The sequence below is a fragment of the Ailuropoda melanoleuca genome, chromosome 5 (genome assembly GCF_002007445.2).
Source record: "Ailuropoda melanoleuca isolate Jingjing chromosome 5, ASM200744v2, whole genome shotgun sequence".
Taxonomy (NCBI): Eukaryota; Metazoa; Chordata; class Mammalia; order Carnivora; family Ursidae; genus Ailuropoda; species Ailuropoda melanoleuca.
The window spans coordinates 109,175,658-109,201,205 of NC_048222.1; the positions used below are offsets into that span (position 1 = coordinate 109,175,658).

Here is a 25,548-nt window from a genome sequence, read left to right on the forward strand (position 1 = left end):
TTCCTTTTATCATAACAGCCCTCCTGCTGTTCTAAACCAGAGGTGACTGGGCCTGCTTCTGCAACCCCCCAAGGCCCTCTGCCTACAGATGGAGCAAAGTTCTTCCGAAAATGCTCTCAAGTTTAATAAAATAAGGAATGCAAATTCATTTCACTTCGAATAAAAGAAATTCCTTGCCACACACCACTTCTAAAAGAAGGGGATAGGTTGGGGTGGAATGATATCAAATCACAGAGCCTGTGTTCCAGAAGAGCTGGGATCACTGATAAATACCCGAACTCCAAGAATGGAAGAGGGTATATCTGTAATTTATTCCTAAATTGCCAGCCATCTCCAGACAACTTTTCAAATAAAACGTGACAGTTGTTTAAATATTTACTGGTTTGTTGCCCCATTTTTTTTTGTCGTTGTTGTTAATTAGAATTTTTTTTTAAGGAAATAAGCATCGTCACAGCAAATTAAAATCCAGACAGCCTCGACAGTGGGATAGCTCAGCCAGGCTATAGCCGAGCATTAAGTTGTGAGTTAGCAAAAGTGTTGTATCCAAGGAGAGAAATCAATTAGAAAAATCAGAAATAGCTTCACAGTGTAAAAAGGTTGAGGGTCACCCCTACTCTCGATCTGCATTAAATTAACACGATATTAAATTGACACGATTGATTTGTTTGAAATATAAAGAGTTTTGAAAATATAAAAAGTTTTCAGCAATTGTTTTTCTGTTCTTTTCCCTTAAATGTGTACTTAGCCCAAACCCCCTTCTCTAAGAAGTGGCTGGCCAGACAATTCTATAGCTGTTCCTACAAAACAAAAAAGCAATGTTAAGATGTTGCATTTGAGTCCGTTGCCTTTTTTTTTTTTTTTTTTTAACTTTTAATGGCTTTGTGCTTTAGTAAATGCCTTCAGGTTAACACTTCCTACTGGCTCCCCTCTGGGGCTTCTCTGAAGCCAGGCTTAGAGGACCTTCAAGTTCACAGTAACAGAGGGGTTTTGTGTCTCATGACTACAGGTCTATGGACTCCACTACTCCTGCCAAAAAAGAGTTTCCTCAGAACGTCTCAGCAAAAATGTCTGACCCCCAGCAGGCGTTGTAGTCATTGGCGACCATGACAACTTGTGCCGGGACCACCTCCATTTTTTGGGTGGGGGAGGGGGGTCACAGGGGAGAAGCTGTCGTGGAAAAGGAGTTTTTGGTGGTCACGGAGTTTCTCTAAATGGACTAGATTTAAAGACAGTGTTGCAGCTATAAGGTGACATTAGGGAGTTAGTCATAGCTGGCTAAAGGTTGAATGTACACTTACCCTTCACAACAACCAAAAGATGTAAAGAATTCTGCTTTTCTCTGATGAGGAAGCAGAGACTCAGAGGTCTGGCTGACTCTTCTGCCATGCTTTGCTATTTCGCCCATGGAGCCAGAGAAGAGGAAATGCCTGACCCTGAGATTTCCCTCACCCCCTTCGATGCTTTGCAGGGAAGGTGACCCAGGGCTCCTCCTGGGGATGAACACCCCCTCCTTCTACACTCACAGAGGCCCCACGGCAGGCTGTCTAACCAGAGAAGTGGCAAATTAAAGATAGCTTCAAATCCTTTGCCACCTCTCCCATCCAAAAGCAAAATCCATTGCCCTTCCCTTTGAAGAAGGAGGACTTCCTGTAACCGCTGGAAAGTGGCAGAAACCACATTACTTTCAAGGCTAGGACTGAAGAGCCCCCCAGCTTCTGGTTGTCTGCATGGAACACCGCTCTGGGAACCCAGCCACATGCTATAAAAGGCTATGGAGAGAAGGTACAAAGTGCTGCCCACACTCATCGACAGCCCCGGTTGAGCCCCAGCCAGCAGCCAGCACCAACCCCCAGCCATGTGAGCGAGTCAGCTTGGCTGTTCCCGCCCACTCAACAGCACACGGAACAGAAGAACTGCCCAGCTGAGCCCAGGCAACCCCAAACCGTGAAGGACCATGAATGGTGGTGGTAGTGGCTGTGTAAACCACCGAGTTGAGGGTAGCTTATTTCACAGATAATTGTGAAACAATTTTTTATTGTTGGCCAGAGGATGATGGCCGGAGGAGAGCTCTCCACTGGTGGGGTTCCTCGTCTGCATCTCAGGGAGGATATCATTTGGGGGGGGGCTTATGTAGAAGGGAGTATAGTACATTCGTTTATTTCCACAGTATTCCTAGAACACATTCGTGTGTGAACACATAATTACCTAGGTCTCCATGTTCCTAATGAGGCACTCGTCTGAAGCCAGGGAACAGATCTACCTAGCCCAGAATCCAGGAGGAAACAACCTCGGAATTAGTGCCCTAAGAGCTAAAAGAGGCTGGAAAAACAGTGGGATTTATCTCTTTCCCATACACCCAGTTTTTAAAAACATGTTTTTATTGTTGGATTGAGAAGTCACAAATCCGTTTCTCTCTTAGGCAAGTTAGTATGAACTTATTCTTCATTGAGTCGTTGTGAGAGTTAAATGTGAAAATGTATGCGAATTTCTTAGCACAGTACCTGTGGGATTTAGGTGCTCGATAAATAATCACCCTTTCCAAATGTATAGTGGTTTTTTGTTTCTATATTAAAATGTTTCGTGACTCTGGAACAGGTTTACCTCTGAAAAGGCAGCTAATTTCTATGTGTCCTCTTACCCAAGCATATTCAATAGTTATATTCAAACCTGTCGTCTTGGCCGCACATAACATCTATGGGACACTAGGCTAAATCGAAGTGATCTTCCTAAGTCACAAGAGCAGGAAGATGGTCTTTGTCCATGACGCTGTCTTCTTTTTCTCCCTGAAAAGATGAGTAGGACCTCTTCCTCAAACTGTGTGGTATCATCATTTTTTCCAGCCTGACCTTTGGCAAAAGGCAATATGTTTGCCGGCTGTCCGGATACGTAAGCCTCCCATCACGTGTAAATGGGTGGGAGGTCTCAGATCCAGTTGCACCTGATGAAGGGGCTTGCTTACCCCTCTCTGGTGTTTATGCGGCACATACACGTTTCCCCACAGATGTGTTCGATCAAGCTCTCTAAAACTGTCCTTGCTTCAGATCAATTTCCGAGGGGGATTTGCCAGGCTCCTGAGTTTCCAAGAAGACGGAATACCCTTGCACTCACCAAGTCAACCGAAGCAGGGCCAGTTTTGAAGGCTGGTTCTGACAATGAAGCTTTTCCGGGGCTGCTTGGAGAGGTGAAGTGACGCTGCGGTTCTTTTGCTTACTGGAGACACTACCCCAACATTACTTTTTTTCAAAGAGTTAGAGGGGACGAGGCTGACGTGCCGAGGAGGGACAGAATTTCTCTCTCCGCAGGTTCCTTAAGGCAGCAGAGGAAGCTTGGCGGCCACAGGAGTCTAGTTAACGAGCAGGTTATACAATATTCATTGTGCCGAGTTTAACTCTTCAAACAGAACGTCTAATTGTGAATAGAAAAAAAGCAGCTAAATTACAGATGTTAAGACAACAAAGCTCGGGAAGAACTCCCTCTGTTGATAAAACTGTCCTTTCACAGCTTCCTCTGCTAACTGCTCGCTGAGGGGGCACAGCGAGTCCCTGTCCTCATCAGCTATTCTCATTAGCTCCGTTCTGGCTGAGACACTGCAGGGTCCACGGAGGGCCACTCGGAGGCCCGGTAAGACGGTCTTCTCAGAGGACTGTTTTCTCGCTACCCACAGAGGAAGTGATCCAGTTGTATTCCGCTTCAACCAAAACAAAACTGTTCTCCCCAATCTTTCTGACACGCGCTGGCTCGCCACTGTCGCTCCTGGCAACAGCATCCCCGGCGGGCTCGCCGAAGGACACTTCTGTCTGTCTGTGGCAATGCTGCTTGTGCAGGCAGCGGAGGCCGGCAGCCAGGGCCATGCCCAAGGTGGCGGAAAGGCAAAGCAGGAGTCCCAGCTGGGGAGTCCTGAGCTGGATCCCTGAAGGGGCACTGGCTCCCTCTTGCCCAACCTCAGGCCTTGGCTGGGTCTTTCTGGGGTATCCCACTCTGTCCCCTCCATGTCCTTCCCCCACTCTGGGCTCCTTGCGCTTTGACTGAGGTGAGAAGCTGGCAGAAGGTCCAGATGCTCTTGGCTGGCTGCCAGCAGCAGGTGACCTGGAAGCAGGAGAGTTGTGGAAGACAGGAGTTGGGGTGGCTTCCCCAGCCCCATTCCCAGTGAGTGCTTCAGACGGCCAGAGGTGCCGAGGATAGGTGAGATGGGCAGTGGACTGAGCGGGCCTCATCACGGTCTTATTAGAGGACTCCATTTTGTCCTAAAAAAGCAAAGGGGGAAAAAAAAAAAGAAGTCAAAGGACCTGGTCTTCTTCCGAGCTGCCACTAAACTTTACACTTAACCTGTGTTTCTTGAGGATTCGCAGGCAGCAGCTGAAAACTTAGCCTTGTGTCTGCTCCTGAAAGAGCTCGGAGTAAAATGCCCAAGTAGATAGATATGCCCTTGTGATTGATGGGGATAAGGTGGCTAATGGAAACCCCACAAAGAAAGCATGGAGGCCAGTTACAAGAATAGACCCAGGGTCCTTTAAGAGGTTTCCAGACCAAGATGCCTGATTATCATCTTCAAGGGCAGAAAGCTTTGAGTGTCTTTTTATGCTAAGACCCATGCAAGAGGGCATTTAATCTTGCTGTAGGTTCCAATAAATTTGAGTAAGAATATTATACCATGTTTTATTTTGTGTTCCTTTTAAGACTTCAAAGGAATAGTAAATCAGTGGCCATGTATATTTTATATTGCCCATTGATCTAACCTCTGGAACCATACATGGTGTTTTAAGGCCAATGTTGTAGAGGGGGGTGGAGAGGTAGGGAGACAGGAATTATTAACTGAGGCTAAGTGGGAAAACAAATCACTAAAACTATCAATTTCTACAATTGTCGATAACTTCAGAGACACTGTGTATAACAGAAAGGCTGCTATTGATTGGTAAAAAGATGCTGCGTGTATATTATACCCTTGCCTCCTTCTCTCAAATTTTGGTTACTAGTCTAATAGCTCTGCTTTCCCAGTCTGGAAATGCCCACACCAGAATCAAAATATCAACCTCATCACCCACATACAAGCAGGGTTGTTACCTGTTCATCCCTATCCAAGGGCAGGCAAGTTTCCAATGAATCAAAGCTTGGATCATCCTGAGTCCTAAAGGGAAGGATAGAAGGGCTAAGAGAAAACTAAGTACGCAGATCAAAAAGCAACATATCCTACCATTGTTGTGTATACTGACAAAATCAGATTTCCTTGGAAAGGCTCCTAAGTTTGGAGCTGGGGCCAAAGGGGAAAGAGGGAGAGAGGTGGGAAAGAGGCAAGTGAGGATAGCAACAAAGCCTCACTGAATGCTTTTATTTATTTTTCATAAAACATGTAATTATATATTATAAATTTACATAGCTCTTCTACAAAGCGTGTATTTATATCTGATTTTATTCATAGCAGCATGCCAGAGATCTCACCCTATCTGAGAAAGTACAGTTTCCCCAGGTGATTTTCATACCCAGCCCTTTTTGCCAGTAGCCCTTCTATAATCAGGGTTTCTTGTGCACTTAAGAATAAATATGGTGAAATCTTTTCCTGTCAGATGCCAAGAAGTTTAGACTCCCTCAGCACCCCAGTGTCTGGCCTTATCCCACCACCCCACTGAATGATTCGCCCGTAACCCATTACCTGAGGTGGGTGCTAGGGCTGGAAGCAATGCCCTCTGAGAAGAAACTCCTGAGGGCCATGAGTCTCTCCAGCCCGCGGATATCCAGGGATGGTTCTAGGGTCGGGTTGCTGTCCCCTCTGGGTTGCTGGCCATTGCTGACTGCAGTAGCTGTGTGTGAAGATGATTGGAACAGAGTCTCTGCACCCCTGGGAATCTCTGTCACCCAAAAACTTGCAGGAAAAGGATCTATGCTGTTCTCCTCTGCAGTTCCAGTTGGGGCAACAGCAAAAATGTTTGCACGCTGCTGGGGAAGAGCGCCGGGCGCACTGGGAGCTAAACAGAGATCCAAAGACACCACAACAGAGAGTGAGAGCATTTCCTTGTATTGATTAGCACAAATGATCATGATAATGGGGTAAATACCAGAGACTTTAATGTGACTTTAAGACAAACCGTTAAGTTTGGGCCACTCAAAAGTATCAACAAAAAGACCATCTGCCCAGTAATAGAAGCCCTTGACCAAGTGGCAAAGGACTCGATTTCTAACACCTTTGTAAATAGTAAGTCTCTGGCCCTGTGGGCTTGTGCATTCTTCAGAGTCATTATGCAGGGAATATAGAAACCACTGTGACCACTGTTTTTTTTTCCTTACCTCTGCCAAAAACTGCTTCTAGTTAGAAAAAAAACCCAAAATCAGAATCCCACAAATCAAAGATTTTTGAAAGCCTTAGATCTTTCCTGCCATATTATTAACAGTAAAAGTCTCCCTGGTGATGATAATGACTTGAGCCTCTGCCATGGGCAGAGTCAAGATCACTGCCCTCCACCATCTCATTTCCCATCCGTGACTGACCAACGTGACAGCCCAGAGCTTTAGATATAGAAATTAGAAACAGCACAGCAAGCAAGCAAGCAAGCAAGCAAGCACCAGTTTTGGAGTCAGACGACTGTCTGGGTTCAACTCTCCATTCCGCTAACTTCTGGATTGGGGCAAGTCCTCCCAGAGCATCAGTTTCTTCTTTTGCAAAATGGGACCGATAATGGTTCCTACAGCCTAGAGCTGCTGAGGGGTGAAATAAAATCACTGATATAGAAGCAGGGAGCACAGTGCCTGGCACGAATGAGCACGCAACGAGCGCGGTATCATGCAATACCCTGACAGCGCTTAGGATGACAATGATGGCGTTCGCAGAAAAACACATTAGTGGAGGTTTCTCTGGCCAGCACTCTAACTAGGTTGAAATGCTTTTTTTTTTTTTTTTCTTTTAGCGCCACTCTTCTCCAAAGCCTTCACCATTCGGAGACATTGAGATTGGAGTGGAAAACAAAGAAGCCTAACGGACACACAGAATGTGGCAAAAGCTCGGCAGTTTTAGACTCCTGCCTGAACTCGAAATGCGTGCGGACATTTCGCACGGGCACAGTGTGGGATGGGCATTGCTGTGAATGCTGGGGATGCAGAAGTGCCGAGTAGTGGCCATTGTGGTTCCCGAACTCGAAATCTAGGAGGAGAGATTCTCCGATGTCCTGCCTTATAAATGACAGTGTGATGAGAGGTTTAAATCCAGAAATAAGAAGGCAATTACATTTGCCTCCCAAGAAGTACAGGGGAAAGTCTCACAAAGGAGATATTTGAACCTCCCCTTGAAAGATAAATAGATTATCAGGAGGAAGAGCCCAGTTTGAGGAAGTATCAGACGGCAAAACATGGAGATCATGCCTAATGGGGTTGGGAAGACCCCAAAGTGTCCTGAGGGTCTCTTGGGAAATAAGTTTGAGAAAGACAATATACTATCTTCCTCATGTGAACATTCATCATTCATAATTTGCCCACTGCAGTCTTCTTATACTTAAGAAATCTATTTCACTCTGCTAGATGACATCCCCTCCCCCCGCCACAATGCACATGTACAAACACGCTCCTTTTACCTCTGAAAAACACCGGGGTTTGTGTAGACGAATGGGCAGGAAACAGGCAGGGCCAGGAGGGCAAGAACATGTGCGGCAGGGTACTGAGGGGTTTACCCTGTAGCTGTGCAGACGGGAGTCTGTCACCCCACCCCGTGGTGGACAAGGTTCCCAGCAGGGTCCCAAGAGAGACTGCAGGGACAAAATGATGCCACTTCCTGACACCCAACTTTTAGTCATATTCATATTAAAACAAACATGCTTGGGATTAAAATGCAACATTTGCATGATTTAGAAAATGAAACATGAGACTTCAAACACATGTTGGATTTGCAGGGTTTTCTTCAGGCCACACTGTTAGACCCTGAGACCCTTACTCTGCTTTTAGGAGTATCTTGGTGGGAAGGTTGGAGGGAGTGGTGCTGGGCAGATGGAAGAAGACCGGTTGGGCAAAGGCAGAGTACGGAGAGCGGCCAGGGAAGCTCTGTGCCTGGGTCTGCTAGACTGAGCCAAGTCGGGCATTAGCATGTTGCCCAAGAACAAAGGACAGAGTCCAGGAAGGTGGAATTGAAAGGATTAAAGATGGGAGTGTCTGTGCAGGTGGCCTCTCTGAGTGCATCGGTTCTGAGCACTTAACCAGAGATCGATAATGGAAATGAGCTCCGTATCCCCAGGAATTTCCAGGTGAGCACTGTATTGTGTAGCTGTATTCTCACTGTATTCTCTGGTTTGGTTTTGTCTCAGAAGTTCACGGGCCAAAGGAGTCTCAGGTTATGTGGTGAACCAGGAAAAAAGTCCGTTGCCGTCAAAACAGCCTCTCATTCCTGATTCCTTTCTCCAACCCAGCCTGCGAAGAGCCATCTACCTACCATGGAAACTAACAGTGAAAGCTGCACAAGATTGTATATATGAAGGAGAAAAGATCATCTCTTTCTTGTGCTCCCCATGGAGCTCCAGGGGTCTGAAGAACCTCGCTAAGACGTCGTGATGATTGATTGGCTAGTGTGGGAGTGGGGGGGAGGTGGGTGCTGTTGTTTGGCTTTGTGGCAGAATCCAACTCTCCACCCCGGGGCCCCCCATAATTTGTGAGGTTGAAGTGGACAAACAGCAATGGCAAGCATTCCCTCCTGCCCTTGGCCGTAAGCCGCCGCAGCGGCCAAGCCAGGTGTTTAGTGCTTGTGTTGCAGGAACTGGAACTGGCAGTAGTAACTTCTAAATGAAAATCACATTTTTCCCAGTTTAGCTATTCAGAAGGCAGTTATAAAAATGTGATTAATTTAGGGGCATCTGGGTGGCTCAGTCAGTTGGGTGTCTGCCCTCGACTCAGGTCATGGTCCCAGGGTCCTGGGATCGAGTCCTGCATGGGGCTCCTTGCTCAGTGGGGAGCCTGCTTCTCCCTCTGCCTCCCATAACGATGCCAAGCAGGCTCTTGAGTCCTGCGGCAAGCTGTACCTGGGGCGCTGCTTTCGTTTGCCTCCTGCCACCAGCCAGATGTTGGCCTCGCTGAGCCGGGCTGCTCGCGGCCGTCAGCGTGGGCTCCGCGGTGTGTCTGTTGAGACACAACAGATGATTCGATCCTCTCCCAGTAAACGAAATAGGACTGGACAACTGACAAACTGTGAAAAAGAAAGCAAAATGATGCGAGGGTTTGGTTTCCCTTAAATAACACCTGAAGAACAAAAGTCGACATGAACAGAAAAAGTGAAGAGATGGTCGTATTGCCCTATGGGTGACTCCGTTCTTTTTAGAAACAAAAACTCTATAGTGGCAAATAATTAAAACAGGGAAGGATATGTCTCAATTCTCCTCCTGAATAAATACAGTCATTAGAAAACCTCGTTTTGGCTAAAAGGTGTCTTCTTCAGCTGTTTAGTCTCAACAGGTTCCGTCCTCAACTTTATTATTAGCCATTACCGGGATATTGTTAATTGAATTACTCTGTTAATTGAAAATTTCATAATTCTGTTGCACAATTGTACGGCTCTGTTGTAATTGTAGATTCCATTGAAAATTAGAGATAAATTGTTGGTACTCCAACTAATATTTTGAATACTTTATGGCTTTCTTTAGTAAAAATCCCTTTCACAAACATTATCTCATTTATCCTTCCCCAAATTTCACTGAGGTAGGAATTATCGGCTAGAATCATTTTTCCCAGTTTAAATATTCAGAAGATAGTTACAAAAATGTGATTAATTTAGGGGACCCTGGGTGGCTCAGTCAGTTAGGCATCTGTCTTCCGCTCAGGTCATGATGCCAGGGTCCTGGGATCGAGTCCCTCATCGGGCTCTTTGCTTAGCAGGGAGCCTGTTTCTCCGTCTCTCTTGTAAATAAATAAAATCTTAAAATAAATTAAAAAAAATAAAAGTCATTAAAAAAATGTGATTAATTTAGCTGAGGTCACCCAGAGTGTTAGGGTCAAATAAGAATCATGGCGCAGGCCTCAGACACACCATCACTGTTACTGTGGGAAAGGATCCGGAAGGTGAGAGAGCACAGGGTGACTTGGGGAGAGGCTTCTGATCAAGTGACTTCATTGTCAAATGGAGATAATAGTTTCTAAACTACTTCCTATGAAGCACACAGCAGCTCTGAGGCAAACCGGAAATAGAAATGGAGACGCTTTGAGAAATAAAAGAAACTGTATAGATTGAAGGTCTTCAAACAGCACACATCCCCCGCACTGGATCAGAACCAAAGCCCCCCAGGCAACGGCTAGTTTACACTGATAGTCAAATGGGTACTGGCCTTCCCAAATGGGCAAAATTATGAGGGCATGGTCTGTCCTCCTTGTTATCCTGCCTGCTGAGTTGGGCCACCAGGAAGGGATAGAAAAAGGGCACTGCAGAGGCAGGGAAGTGGGGGGGGGGACCCACAGCTCATCTGTCCTTGTTCCCAGTGCAGAGGGGAGAACCTGGCAGGGAAAACAACATGGGGTCTGGATGCCTCCACCCTCAGGCACAGCCTCATATATTATATATATATATATATATATGTATATATATATATATATATATATATATACACACATGGGCGTGGGGCAAAGAAACTGGGGAATACACACCCTTTCCCAAGAGTAAAAAAAAAAAAAAATCTCTTTCTTGGTAAATGCAAGTGTCTGAAAGGAAGTGCAAAGCAAGTGTCTCATTTTGAGTAATGATGCATATATGGTGTTTCCTATTGCCAGGAACTGCTGTAAGCACTTGGCATATACTGGCTCTTTCATCCCTACACAAGCCCTTGAGGTAGGTACTGTCATCATTTCGGCCATCTGATAGACCACAAGCCAAGGCACAGAGACCTCAGTGTCTTTCCCTGGGCCCAGGGAAGTGTCTACTTGTCTGTCTGCCCCAGCCTCTGTCTTTCTCCGTTTTCCCTCCTCTCCCACTGGTCTTTCTTTTTCCTCTGGTCAGAATTTCCTGGAGAGGCTGGCCAAGAGGTACCTGTGTGCAGAGAGGAAGGGAAGTCACATACTGCTGAACTGTGGACAATGACAAAGAGGGGAGCTGGGGGCAACTTCTTTTTTGGTTACCCTCTGCATAGACTGTCTAGTTGGGGCAGTCCTCGTGACCCTGTCCTTGTCATGAGGTGCCTGGAGGTAGGGGCTGAAGCATGAAGGAAGGGAGAGGAGAAGCACCCCCCTTCAGAGTACAAGGCTCCGTTACCGAGAAGCAGCACTGCTCTCGCTCTTACAGGAATGTGATGTCTCCCACAGGCTGGGCAGGGGCCTTCCACTCGAAGGACAGCTTTCTCTTCCGGGACTTGTCAGAGTGGGTGACTGTGTCAGCGTCTTGAAAACAAGCCATTGCTTTGGAATGAGGAGGAATGAAAACAAAAGTGCCAGCTATTTGGTGATCAGACACTCTTCGAGCCTGAAGTAGAAATCCCATGAAATCACGGCTGCTCGTCACGGTCACTGCAACAGAAAACATCTATTCAAGGTGAGCCCTCTTGCTGTGGTTCCATTTGGTGATTCTATACGGGTAATTTCAAAAATAAAAGCTGAAGACCAGCCCCCAGAAAGTAAACAATTCATTAGGAGGAAAAATAGTTAAAGTGCTATTTCACACCCAAAATAAATTCCATTTAAATCAAAGTTCTGTGAAATAAAAAAAAAATAGGAAAAATATGTTTGTTTGTTTTTTTAAAGTTGTGTTTTGGTATGCCTTTCTCAGAAAAACCCAATTGCCATAAAGAAAAAGATGATTTTTTAAAAAACTGTGAATATTAAAGAAATCAAAAGTCAAATTATAAACCGAGAGAAGTATTTGTAAAGATACAAAACAGACAAATATACAAAAAGTAATGGTGAATCAATAAAAAGATGACCAAACCCCGAATTATCAAAGGACACAAACGGAAAATAAAATATCAATCATGATTTATTAAGGAGGGCACTTGTTGTCATGAGCACTGAGTGTTATATGTAAGTGATGAATCACTAAATTCTACTCCTGAAGCCAATTTTACCATATATGTTTACTAACTAGAATTTAAATGAAAACTTGAAATAAAAACAATCATTTAAAAAACATTTATGAGACACCATTGAGATACCTATCATATAAACAAATTGTAAAATGTGCAATTATAATCAGTATTGATAGCACTGTGGAAAAACTAGGGTACTCGTTCACTAGTGCTGGAACTATAGACCATGCAATTCTTTGAGGGGGTAACCTGATAATATTTTCCACATTTAAAATGCGGTTACCTCTGATACATGCTACAACATGGAAGGACCTAGAAACCACTACACTGAGTGAAATTAGCTAAATACAAAATGACATATTGCACAATTCCACTTATGTGAGGTACCTAGAGCAGGTAAATTATCATGAAGACAGAAAGATTATAGAGATTACCAGGGTCTGGGAGGAGAGAGGGATTAGATTACTGTTTAATGGGTACGGAGCTTCTGCTTGAGATAATGAAAAGTTCTGGAAATGAATAATGGTGATGGGGTACAACACTGTGAATGTACTTAATGTCACTGAATAGTATACTTCAATTAGAATGGCAAATTTTATGTTTTATATATATATATATATATATAAAACACACATAACATAAAATTTGCCATATGTATATATATACATACACACACACACACACACACACACACACACATATATATATTTTTAAACACACACCAAAAAAGCCCAGAAATGCAGTTTCCCTTTGATCTAGCAATTTCACTTGCAGGAATTTTTCTTACAGACATAAATAATATGGCAAACTCATTTGTAATTAAATGAGTAGCTAAAACCAGGGTCATAACTTTATAGGCTTGCTAAATGCAGCTTAGTGTCTGTGATCCTTTTATTTTCCATGCATTTGAACTTTCATTAATAAACATTTGTACAAGGATTTGGTTATTATTTAAAACTGGGCATTGTGCTAGGCATTGAGCATCCAGCCATGAACAGGATAACATGGTCCTTACCTTCAAGGAGCTCACAGATTAGTGGGATCCCAGGAAAAAAGGAAAGAAGAAAACAGTGTAATCCTGGCACAATAAAGTAATAACTGACCCTCACTGAATCAGGGAAGTGCTCCCTCCAGCTCTTTATTATGTATATTGTCTTAGTTCCAATCACAATCCAATTATGTTTCCTTCAGGTTTTTTATTAGAGTTCGGGTGTCACAATATTGTGGGTCATTTTTACAGCTTTTCCCCCTAATAGAGAGCTTCGATGTTTACCATTTTCATTCCCTGAGCCACAGAACATGGGGGTGCCGACATATTGAAGCCCTTGTGCTGGGGATCATACTATGGTGGTTGGAGCGCCCCAGAAAAGTTGCCCCCAGCTTTGAGGAGCCCCTTGTGTTTGCCCCAGCATGCTCTACACATATCATTTCCTCACTCTATCGTCATGTGACAAAATTTGGGAAGCTCTGTCAGAATAGCCTGAATTTCAGTTTGGGGAGTACGTTGCTGCGGGAGCCAGTATATTGCTCATCTACTTTCCCCCCACACTTACCAATAGAGCAGAATGATTGGCGAAAACAATACTAACAGAGTAAATTTTATTTTATCACTTCTAATTGCCATCAAAAGAATTAGCAAAGTCCAAAGGGGGTCAAGCAAACACCCCTGATGTGTTTGAGCTCACACATGGCTGCACCGACGCTTTTCTGTCTGCACTCAGCCACCACCTTCCGCACCTGGAGATTTCTTCTCTGGTTCTTCTGCTGGGAGTTTGGTCCAAGGTAAGGTAAGCAGGCAGGACTCTAAAATGTGTGTGTGTGTGTGTGTGTGTGTATGCACGCACGTGCGTATGTGTGGTGGGGATGCTACCGTCCACCCCTAAATGTCCCAGTCCCTCCATCCTCCTGAGAGATGATTCAGAGGCACGTTTCATATGGTTTCTCAGAGGGTCCCCACTGCGATTGAGTCCAGTTGCCCATGGCAGTGACCTGCCCCATCTCACACTTCTTACTGGTGTCTCTCCCTCCCCTGTCCCCCTGTCCTCGTCTATACTTCCTGGAATCACCTCCCAGATAAGCTACCCGCCCCCAAGCTCTCTCTCGGCTTTTGCAGGCACCCAAACTAAAATAGCAGGAAATACTCTTCACTCTGCAAATAACTTCAGTTTTAAATAATGAGAAGCAAAAGCCTATTTTATACACACACACATACACACACACACGATACATGAAGTTTGTTCAGGGTAATTCTATTTTTATCTTATAAGAAGGATGGATAATTTTTTTTATAATTATGCTATTTATGACTTCTTGTAAAAACGAGTATCAATACAGAGATTAGTTATGTGGTTCTCATGATACAAATATTTCATGCTTATCTTTGGCTAAATGCTTCCTTCTTAGGATTAAGTCCAACTTTAGAGAGGAAACTCCTGCTTGGGACAAACACAGCTTGGAATTTGTCAGTAGGGCCTGGGACATCTTTCAAAGCCTCTCCCCTACATACCTGGAACCGAGTCACCTGGTGAGTAGGAAGACCTGCCGGCGTGAATGGTGATGTGGTGGGTCCGTGGGTCCTGAGGCTGGGCTCGAATGTGTTTGGGCTGCATATCCTCACAGGCCACCGAGCCAGCACCATGGGAAAAGGCAGCTGAGCAGGAAGCCAGGCAGAGGGCTGCACAGGCCCAGCCTCCGAGGGTGGCCAGGACCCTCATCCTGCCCTTTCCTGTGTCACGAGAAACAACAGCTTCAATCCAGATGCCATTTAAGAAAATGATATGACGTCCTTTTGAATGTGACTGATTTGAATATACACCGCCTTTAAACCTGAGATACAGTTAGGGCTGCCTCCCCAGATGGCAAAGGCTCAAGGTCAAGATCAAAAAGATGTGCCAGGCTGTAGGAAGTGTTTCCATTTCTAAACACTTAAAAATAAAAATAAAAATAAATTTTTTAAACCAAACCTCTCTTCTTATAATTTTCTCATAAGACCAGACTGCTTCTTTTTAAAGAGGATTTAATTAAGTCAAAGAAATAAAACCAGAAAATATTTGTATCCTAACGTGACTCTTTACAAGCTGTCTGATATCCAAGGGCAGTGTGAGCTATAATCCATTATTGGTGAAGTGAGACACCCAATATTCCAACATGGTCAGGCAGCAAGGCATATGGTGGCTTGGATTAGTGCAAAGGAGAGAGTTGAATGATACAAAATTTCTGCCAACTTGGAATGCCAATTGCTTAGAAGCAATTGTTAAGTTTGCAACACTTTGATATTTTCTTGTCCTTCCTCTTATTGACTGTTTAGTTACTTCACTACTTTTTCAAAGAGAAGATGAGCAGAGAAAGTTACACCCAAGCCTATCCACTGTGCACCTTGTTAAATTCATTGGTTGGGGGTGGGGGGAAGTTCAGGAATAAAATAAAATGACCGGATAAAATAACATTGAAAGAGTAAGTTTCACTTTTGTTTGCTAACTCTAATGCCATGGACAGAAAGAATTAAAAGTTGACTGTGTAAAGAAGTTCTCAGATGAGAATAATGTGAGAGACAGCAAATACGACAGGTGAAAGCCCTCTGAATAAACATTTAGGACTGTTAGGCATTTTTAAAAAGGAGTTGTTTGTTTTTATATTTTTATATACATAGGAATTTTCAAAGTTCAGCTAATATGTTGATCTAAGGAGCGATGCAAGGCAACAACAGCCCTCCTCTTTAATAAGCTAGTTTTAAAAGGTAAAAATAAAATACTTTAAATGTAGGGAAAGTAGCTATAAATGCAGTGGGCTAAGGAGATAATCCATACAACCAAATAATCCAGTGTCATTGACCCCAGCCTGTCTTCACCCATCACCACCCCGCCTCTTACATTGACCAGACACAAGGAGACAGGACGGTGACCTATAACTCCAATCTTTTGGACTTAAGAGTCTTTCAGACAATAACTTTCTCTGCTACATTTCCTTTCCATGAGGTTAAAAAAAAAAAGTGGGGGCGCCTGGGTGGCACAGCGGTTAAGCGTCTGCCTTCGGCTCAGGGCGTGATCCCGGCGTTATGGGATCGAGCCCCGCATCAGGCTCCTCTGCTACGAGCCTGCTTCTTCCTCTCCCACTCCCCCTGCTTGTGTTCCCTCTCTCGCTGGCTGTCTCTATCTCTGTCAAATAAATAAAATAAATAAAATATTTTTAAAAAAAAAGTGAAAAACCTCTTCACCACAAGGAACCATTCCTACAATTTCCCAGGCACATTAAGAGATAATGAACAATGAACTGTAAAAACACATTCTCAGTTGAGGGGACCCAGGGCTTTTCCTTTTTCTTCCAGAAGGACCCCAAGAAAATGTCCTTGGAGCCTTTGTTGATGGCAGGAGGTGGTCTCCTCTCCCCGAATCAGATCAAACACAGCCACCTACAGGGGAAAGGGCTAAGAGCCACCCCCACAAAGCCCACCCTCCCTTCCTCAAATCTTGAGGTTTCTGCTTTCCCACCAGCACTAGTCTACCCGAACCCAGGAAAGCATCCGCTTACCTAGGAACACGCTTTCCTTCAGGCTTGAGGGACTGGCTTCCCCCCTCCAAGTTGCAGAGCCGTATCCTTTAAACAAGTCTTTTCTTCTCTCTCCTATTTCTCCTCGAATGGGCAGGAAGGCAGCTGTTACAGTTAATCCCCAACACCCGAGGGAGCTGTCCCTCAAAATCAGGATCCGGCCTTAATCCCATTGGTTTTCTCCAGGACCGCATACACGTCCTCGCCCGTGGTTTCCACACCAACACTGTGCAAACCTGTGTCAGAACTAGAGAGAACTGGACTGGTTGTGCCCGTGACTGGCATTGGCACCCTCTACAAGAGCCGGATGCCTTCACCTTGGTTTCCCTCCCGAGGGGAGAGTGACTGAATCAAACAAATCCCAGTGTCCTCTGCTTCTTGAGTCAAGGGGAGCTGAAGAAGTTATCGCTGGTGAGGACTGATGCCATGGCCAGAGAGCCATGTTTGGTATATAAAAGTGCCACAAGCCCACTCCCTCCCCTTTCAATGGCACTGAAGCTGGAATTCCCAAAACCGCAGGCATATAAATATCACCCGAGACACTTGATAATAGCATAAAGCCTGTAGATTGGTGGTTCTCAAAGCGGGATTCCCAGAGCACACCATCAGCATCCTCTGGAAGCTGTTAGAACTGCAAATTCCTGGAGCCCACTCCAGATGAATTTGATGCTATCCCGGATCCATAAACACTCACCACAAAATGGAGGAGACTCAAAAGGCTACATGGTGTCTGATTCTATTAATACAGCATCCTGAAAAAGACAAAAGTATAGGAATAGAAACAGGTCGGCGGTTGCCAGGGGCTGGGGTTGTGGGGAGGAGGAACTTCAAAGGGCAGCACAAGGGGATTTGGGGGCGATGCAACTGTCTGGATCTATGGTGGTGGTAGTTACACAACGGTACATTCTTGTTAAAACTCAGACCACACATCAAAACCGTACATAAATAAAAATGGTACGTAAATGAGTAGAATAAACAAAAATGGAGGTGATAGCAATGCACAAGTAGCTATCAGGCCAATGATCAGTGGGCTATCATAAAGGAGTTAGATGAGATTAACTCCACGAGAGCCCAGAAACCTTCATAGAAGTTACATTTGAACTGTACCATAAACACTGAGCAGAATTCTTCATGGCAATAAAGACTGGAGAACATTCTAGAATAGCAGGAATGTGTTGAATACTTTTTATTCCATACCCTGACTACTGTCCCTGTGGAGTCTCCCTGTTCAAGGTGTGGTCTGTGGACCAGCAGCATCACCATCACCCAGGAGCTTGTTAGAGGCAAGTGCAGACTCTCAGCTCCCCCAACGCCCCCGGCCCCCCCACCCCCCGCAGATCCACAGTGTTCATTTCTGCTCGCCAGATGATTCATACGCACATTAAGGCCCAGAAGTACTGCTCTGGAGAATCTAGCCAGGTCTCAGCCCTTGGAAGAACCGTCACATACCATGTGACACAACCTCCCATCTCACCTGATGAGTTAGTCAGAGATGGCCACTCGCCCGAGACTAGGTGATCCACTGACTGGGCAGCAATCAGCTACCTTGAGAATTGGGTCTTTTCAAGAAACACAGATCCTTTGAGCTGAAAGTTTCAGAAAAGCTAGGGTTGGAATAGGTGACAGGGCAAAAGCCCAAATTGATTTGATTCCAGAGAGTTCTCAGTGGCATTCTCCTTTATTAGAACTCGTTTCAGGGGCTTTTTGTGTGTTTGCTTGTTTTTGTCTTTCCACCTGTGAAGCTGGACCATGGACTCCTGCACAGGGCTTGACATGTTCGAGATGTGCTTGGAGAGAAGGCTGCAAGGGAGGAGGAAAGCAACCAGACTCTGAAGCGGTTTGCATGTCATGGTGAGGAAGCTGAAGCATATCCAGTGGGAAACAAAGGGGTTCCTGGGGCTGTGTAAGCCGTAGAGTAGCAAGACAGGCAGCTGGGGTTCCAGGAAGGCCGTTGTGGAAACAGCCGGAGCACCGGGGACAGAGACGAGGGGCTGTGGAGAAGGCTCCTGCATTGTGGGCCAGTAAGAAAGGAGGGGATGAGCAGTGATGGTGGGCGGACCGGAGGGAGGGACTCAGGAGATCATCTGGAGATAGGCTTCGTAGGGTTTGGTGACTGACTGAATGTAGGGTACCCAAGAGAGAATTCTAGCACGGACAGTGTGGGGTGAATCAGAGTGGGGGTGGGGAGAGGGGCTCCAGGGAGAGCGATGGTTTGACCATTAGGCCTTGTCTCCATTCCAGGAATCTTGATGAAACGATGACTTCAGGAGGAAGCACTCATTTAGAGACTACAGTCTTACTGCTGTAGTGCTGGTTTCAGGGCTGATTCGCTTGGCCTATCATGGCAAGTATACAGGAGGCAATGTAGCCTAAAACCACCGGAGGACGCTGAGCCTCCCTGACCTAGGACTCCAGGATTCCCCATGCAAAGCAAAATCAAACTGATTAAATCTGGCTCCTCTAAGCCTCTGTCCTACCAGGAACAGGACATCTCGAGCTTCTGTTAAGTAATAAGGGAATCTGGGAGCCCTACGAAATTAGGGTGAGGGCCTTCCATTGCTATTACCCGAATTTTCCAACCCGATGTGGTTACTTGAAAGCTGTTTGCTCAGATGCTTCCTAGCAAACAAGGGTTCAAGTCTTCAGCCACACTGTGGCCTCTCCTCTCTGAGATTCTGCCACCCCCACGTGTGTGGCCACAAGTGGGGCACAGATTCCGGCCGCTATGGGAAGCATGGTTAACCTCTTCTCCACCGTCCACCTAGTCTCAGGGCCAAAGTCTCCCTGCACTCCCTCCCCCTCCCTGGTCATCTGGCATAATCTACCCGCCACAGGTTGGGGGTAATGTACCAACACTTCTGCTTTGGCTCTGCAACCCAAACTCAGGATCTGGGGGTTCTGAAAAGCCAACTAGCAGGTTAGAGAGGGTAGAGGGGTACAGCAAACATAAATGGCTCCATAATCATCCTGCCACTCACCCACGTAATACTTCTCCTTGGATACCAGGAGGACGGCTTATCCCGGTCTCGGCCCCCATTGCCTGCCACACCCCCAAGCCTCCACTGAGCCAGCAGCAGACCCTGCGCCAGTCCCTCCACAGAGCTGACTGTCCCAGAGCAGTCCCCCGATCGCGAGGGAGCTCCTCCACCGGCAGGACTGAAGCACAGCCCCTCTCCTGTGAATCTGACAGAGAACACAGAAGGTGTCTCTGTACCAGCACTGGCCCATAGAAATATAATACAAGCCACGTAGGTGATTTAAATTCTTCTTGTTGCCATATGTGTAAGAAGTAAAGAAACAAGTGCAACTTATTCTGATAAACATCGCTCTAATTCAAAATACCGAAAACATTATCGTTTCACAGGCAATCACACAAAAAAGTATTATCGAGGTATTTGGCATTCTCTTTTTGCACAGGATGTCTTCGATGCCCAGCATGTAGTTTACACTTATGGTGTGCCTCAGTCCAGAGCGGCCGCATTTCAAGTGCTCAGAGCGGCTGTGTTGCTACCATACAGGGCAGTACAGGTTTAAACAAAGGAAGGTGGTTGAACAAAGAGGTCACAATGTGGGGTCAGGCCATGTTGTACCATGGGCAAGATATGTAAGAAGAGGCCGTGCGGCAGACGGGATAAGATAGCAAATATAAATAGTAACACATCTGTATGGTGACTGTGTACTACAGACATCGGTCTAGGAAACCTGTAGGTTAATTACCTCGTTAATACAATGCTATGAGGTCCCTCTTACTATCATCCCATTTTAGAGATGAGGAAAGTGAGCCACGGCATTTGTATAACTTGCCAAATATCACGCAGCTTTCAGCCAGTGACAGATAGGGTTCCTCACCACAGCTTTGCCTCATCTACAAACCACAGATAACTACACTTCTCGTACTTGTATCCCAAAGTTCTTCTGAAGTTTCACTGAGGTCATAAATAATAAACGGCTAGCCCTTACCATGGGAAGGGCCCAAACACAGCTCGTTTGGGGAAAGAGAAAGCTGGCTGAGCTGTAAAGATCATCGAGCCTGTGTACAGAGAGGAGAAGCCTCTGTGCCACATCGCCACTGACAGGTGTGAGAGTGTGATGGTGAGGGAGCAAGAGGGGGAAGGAGGACCAAAGCAGGAGCAAGAGAAAGAGCATTCCAGACTCCTCTGGCATCCAAGCCCATTCCAGTGTGAAGAAGGCCAAGCTGTGTGCCCCTGGAGAGGCAGAAAACACTGTGTTTTTGCTTGAATCTGCCTGAGTCACTTCACACTCACAATTTAGCTGGACTTAATATATTAACATGACTAAATCGTTACATTAGCATCCCATGGCCCTGACTAGAATAGTTATATTAGGAAATACAGGACAAGTCTGGTGGTGGTTTTACGGTTATAAATCAGAAGCTTTGTGTCCTTCCGAAAATCACTTAAATTCCCTGGGTCACCTGAGGTAGAAAATAAAATAATCCCTTAGATTTCGTCCAGCTTGGGAATTATACGTATTTTTAAAGTTTCATTTTAGTCATAAAGGTAGAAGAATGAGCTACTCTGAAAACATCTTGAGATGACGTGGGTAGGGCACGTAATTAGGGACTGGCATATAAATATTGCCAGCACTGACACCATCCTGAATCACTACCGGCTTTGGAGCCAGCCTTAAAAAAGTTGTTGCAAATGCCCGTTGAATCCTCAGAAAGGAAGGACCAACGGGGTAACAGAGCTCACTATGCCAGTCCCGCCTCTGGGACTGTAACTCCCATAGACACGTGGACGTTTTCTTTCTGTTCAGTCTGAAAATGGCACGTGTGTCTTTGGTGACTCATTAACAACTCTTCCCTTTTTCACGCTGTGGTGACGAATTTCCGTTGAAATTGACTAGTATCGTTACACAGATATTGGCTCTTCTAGTACCCTTCTTGTAGTGAGCATTGTAATATTTACCTAGATAATTTCTTTTGAAGCCTACAGATTTCTGGAGTGCTGGGACAATGTGTGTAAGCAAAGAGAAGAATTCTCGGTTGTCTTCAAACTCAACTTGAATTTACTTAAAAATGGAAAATCAATGGGCATTTCTGTACATTTAACAAGCTTGGTGAATTTTGCTTCATTCGCCAGGTTACAAGGCACTTTCTTCCATTAAAAAAAAAAAAGGATGATTTAGTGTTCTTTTTCTACCCAATTATCCTCTCCACCGTTCTCCTTGCTAAAGAGCTGTTATTTGCAAAGTAATATACCTACGACGGTGTGCTGGTGTAACAAAGTATCAGCAGGACCTCTCCTCTCTAGAAGCTGGTGTTTTACTTGGGGTGAGGTAGTAATATGTAGAAGAAAGAGCTCTGAAGTCAGACAGCACGTTGGTTTTGTGACCTTAGATAAGTTCATTAATGTCAGGGAGCTTCATTTTCCCATCTGAAAAATGGGGAGGCTATTTATTAGAGTTTTCGCAAGAATGTTGTCGAGACTAGATGTGCTAGCGTAGGGATACACGGCAATAAATTCAAGCTATCATCAGAAAGGAGATAAAGCCAGGCTACCAGGATTTAGAGCAGAGAGGGGTAGTTCAACTACAAGCAAGAAAAGATGGTTGATCTGAGTGGTGAGGTGGGGTTTGAGGGGGGCGGTAATAGAACACTCAAAGTGTCAAGCAGAGCTTGAAGAAAGCCATGCAAGTGGAAAGGGCAGATGGCATTTGGGGTGATTATTCAGAAATAAAATAAGGCGCACCTGACATAGGGTGATGGTGACAGGGCTGTTGATGGGTAAACGGAAGTAAAAGGAAGACTCAGTAGGGTTTGGAGATTGTTGGTAGGGTGGCCAAAGAGGGTTAAAAAAAAGAGAGAGAGAGAGATCGGTATTTAGAAAGCCTGAGTGGGGGCGCCTGAGTGGCTCCGTCGTTAAGCGCCTGCCTTTGGCTCAGGGCATGATCCCGGCATTCTGGGATCGAGCCCCACATCAGGCTCCTCCGCTGGAAGCCTGCTTCTCCCTCTCCCACTCCCCCTGCTTGTGTTCCCTCTCTCGCTGGCTGTCTCTCTCTGTCAAATAAATAAATAAAATCCTTAAAAAAAATTAAAAATCCTGAGTGAATAATATAACCTGCATCCAAAAGAGGGAAGTTGGTGGCGTTCAGTTTTAGATATGCCAACAATGCCCTCCGCGCTCGTTTAATCCTTCAGCCAGCCTCTCAGTCAATGCCTGCTAAGTGCAGGCCATGTGCTCAGGGCTGAGGCTGTGAAGATGAGTAGCACAGGGTGTCTGCCTCTCCGGGGCTGACAATGGAGACGAATGCATCAGCAGATAATCACAAAACAATGGGATAAATGATTAGGGTAGAGAGGATGACACATATTATTACGGCAGTATAGAAAATGAGTATCGGGTTCAGAATTTCCTTCTCCCTTTCAAAAAACCCAAACGTTCACATCTTGCAATTGGATGCCAAAAATTAGTCTCAAACCTTGGTGTTGAAATAATTCCAGGATTTCTACCTCTGTAATGGTCTTGTAGCATCTTTTTAGGATCCTTCGCCATGGGCACTCTTTATCCTCAGGGGCACTTGGACCTTGTGGTGCTCTCTTTCATATCAGCCTAGCTGCAAACCCCTGGAGGGTTGGAACAATTGTAAAATTGCTTAGCTCCCATGCATAGCACAACACCATGCTCATCACAAGTCTTCTGGTAAATAATTTAGCATATCCTTTATTTTAATTATCCTTCTTCCAATTTTTCCAGGGAAGTAGGAATAGCAGCCCCCATTTACTGAGCTCTCACCATGTGGCAGGGACACATCTAACACTTGTACGAACTCCTCTAATCCTCACAAGGACCCTATAAGGTATGTGCTTATACCCACCCCATTCTACAGATGAGGAAACTGAGGCATAGAAAGATTTAAATAACCTGCCTGAAGTGACACTGCTAGTAAGTGGAGGAGCTGAGCTGTACACCACTGAGGCAGGTGGGGGGGTGGGCTGGTGCCTGTGCTCCTAACCCCTGTGCTATTACACCTGCTGTCAGATGTTCAAGAAAACCAGAAGCATATGGAGGGAGCGGCTTGTGCTGGTTCTGGAGAGCAAATGAAGGAAGGGGGCAAGACTTCAGTGGCCTACTTCTGGCACCAGGGTTTGGAAGGCCGCTCGGGGTAAGTAAGAAACGTAGTTAAAGCTCCTCCCTGAAGACCTCGCATTTTAACCCTGCAAACCTACCATAGGACGCAAACCACTCTTCAAGGCATGAAAGAAAAAACCACTGCAGTGGATCTGGACTTCGTGGGTCCGCCATATTGAACTCTGGAGGTGTTTCTCCCTCCTTCCAACTACTGCACATTTTCTCCAATTAAGAAATGTCTAAAAATTCTAAGGATAGGGGCGCCAGGGTGGCTCAGTAGGTTAAGCATCCAGCTCTTGGTTTCTCCTCAGGTTGTGATCTCAGGGTCCTGGGATGGAGCCCAGCATGGTGCTACCTGCTCAGCACGGGGACCTCTCTCCCCCTCCCCCTCTGCCCCTCCCCCACTCATGTGAGCATCTGTGTGCACGCGCCTTCTCTCTCTCACTCTTGCTCTAAAATACATACATACATACAATCTTTTAAAAATTTTTAAGGATATATTTTTCCCCTTTCCCTGTCTCTTTTTGAAATAAAGAACATAAAAATAAAAGCACTCTGAGTACCTAAACACCGTCCTCCATTTTGTCACTCCCTACAATGCCCTTTCATGCCCCATCATGGAAGTAGTCACGACGAACAGAGCATATTCTCCTTTATAGAAGCCACCCAAACCTCATCTCATTTCTGCATCAAAAAGAAGCGCACCATTTGGTTAGCTCCAACTACCCCCCTCTTGTCGATGGGGATACCAAAATCTTCAAATGTGAAAGCCTTCACCAAATTTTTTTCTTACTTTTTAGATATATTTCAAGGCAGCTATAAAGACAAAACTCCAAAAATGATTCTCTGGTTCACTTGTATAGACCAGGTCTGCAGGACAAATTCCTTGTTTGGCTTTGGGACCCTCAACCCCAGAGCTGGGTCTGCGTTCCCCCCACACCACCTGCAGTTCCGTCACGTTCTGCTACCACAGCTCTTTGTTCTGAACAGACACCTGAAACTGACAGGCCTCATTCACTGGCCTCCTGGTAAACAGCCACGGAAGTCAGCCTCTTGGCCCCTCAACACTACACCCCAGCTTACTGCCCGGGATCTGAGCCGGCCCTCGGGAGAGCGATTTGCCCTGCGTCGTCACTGAGCTACTGAGGTCCTCTGTACACATCTCTACCATGCGAGGGTGGCCCCCGTCTTCATGAGTTTGAGGCACCCCAGAGAAAAGCAGGAGAGAGAAATAACACACTTCCCAACTCCCAGACCAGCGCTTCATTCTTGTTTCACATAAAAATGCTGTGGTGAAGTGAGCAAAATCCACATGGCAACAACAGCACCCTTAAAAGTTTAAGGAGGGGCGCCTGGGGGGCTCAATGGGTTAAATGGCTGACTCCTGATTGTGGCTTGGGTTGTGATCTCAGGGCTGGGCTCTTAAGAGTCTGCTCAGAGTCTCTTTCTCCCTCTCCCTCTGCCCCTCCCTACTGCTTGTGCTCTATCTCTGAAAAAAAATTTTTTTAATTAAAAAATACTTAGGAAAGGTCTACTGTAGGCCAAGCCACTAACACTACTTTGATTCGGTCGCGTTACTCAACCTCAGGCCGTTGTACTTGCCTATCTCACGATTTGGAGGAACAGAGATATTTTTGCTAGCATCGCTGTTATTCCTGCCACAAAAGCATCTATATTTCCCTCCCAAAACCAGATTCATATATGTATTACTGAGGGACCTAGAGTTAAGCAGAAAATATTAATTATTTGAACACAGTTTAAAGTCAAACAAAATTCAGTTATGGCAGTCCTTTAATATGTTTTGCTTGTCTGTGTCATGTGCATCGAAATAACGCAATTTGAAATATACAAAATACAGAACAGTCCCGTGTAGGATTTACTCTGTGTAGCCAAATTCTTTAAAATTACATATACTATATCATAGAAACACATCATTTTCAAAA

The 25,548-nt window shown here is 45.4% G+C and overlaps 1 protein-coding gene across 1 annotated transcript; it reads right to left on the minus strand.

The window, feature by feature from the left end:
* Positions 1 to 2,268: 2,268 nt before the first annotated feature.
* REELD1 (reeler domain containing 1) lies at positions 2,269 to 17,658 on the minus strand. The gene is made up of 7 exons (XM_034661555.1): positions 16,494 to 17,658; positions 14,473 to 14,691; positions 11,229 to 11,451; positions 8,988 to 9,151; positions 5,648 to 5,960; positions 5,062 to 5,125; positions 2,269 to 4,244 (listed from the first exon to the last, which is right to left on the minus strand). Exons 2-7 carry the CDS (start codon positions 14,678 to 14,680, stop codon positions 3,636 to 3,638), a joined length of 1,581 nt encoding a protein of 526 aa, XP_034517446.1. The 5' UTR covers positions 14,681 to 14,691; positions 16,494 to 17,658; the 3' UTR covers positions 2,269 to 3,635.
* Positions 17,659 to 25,548: the final 7,890 nt, after the last annotated feature.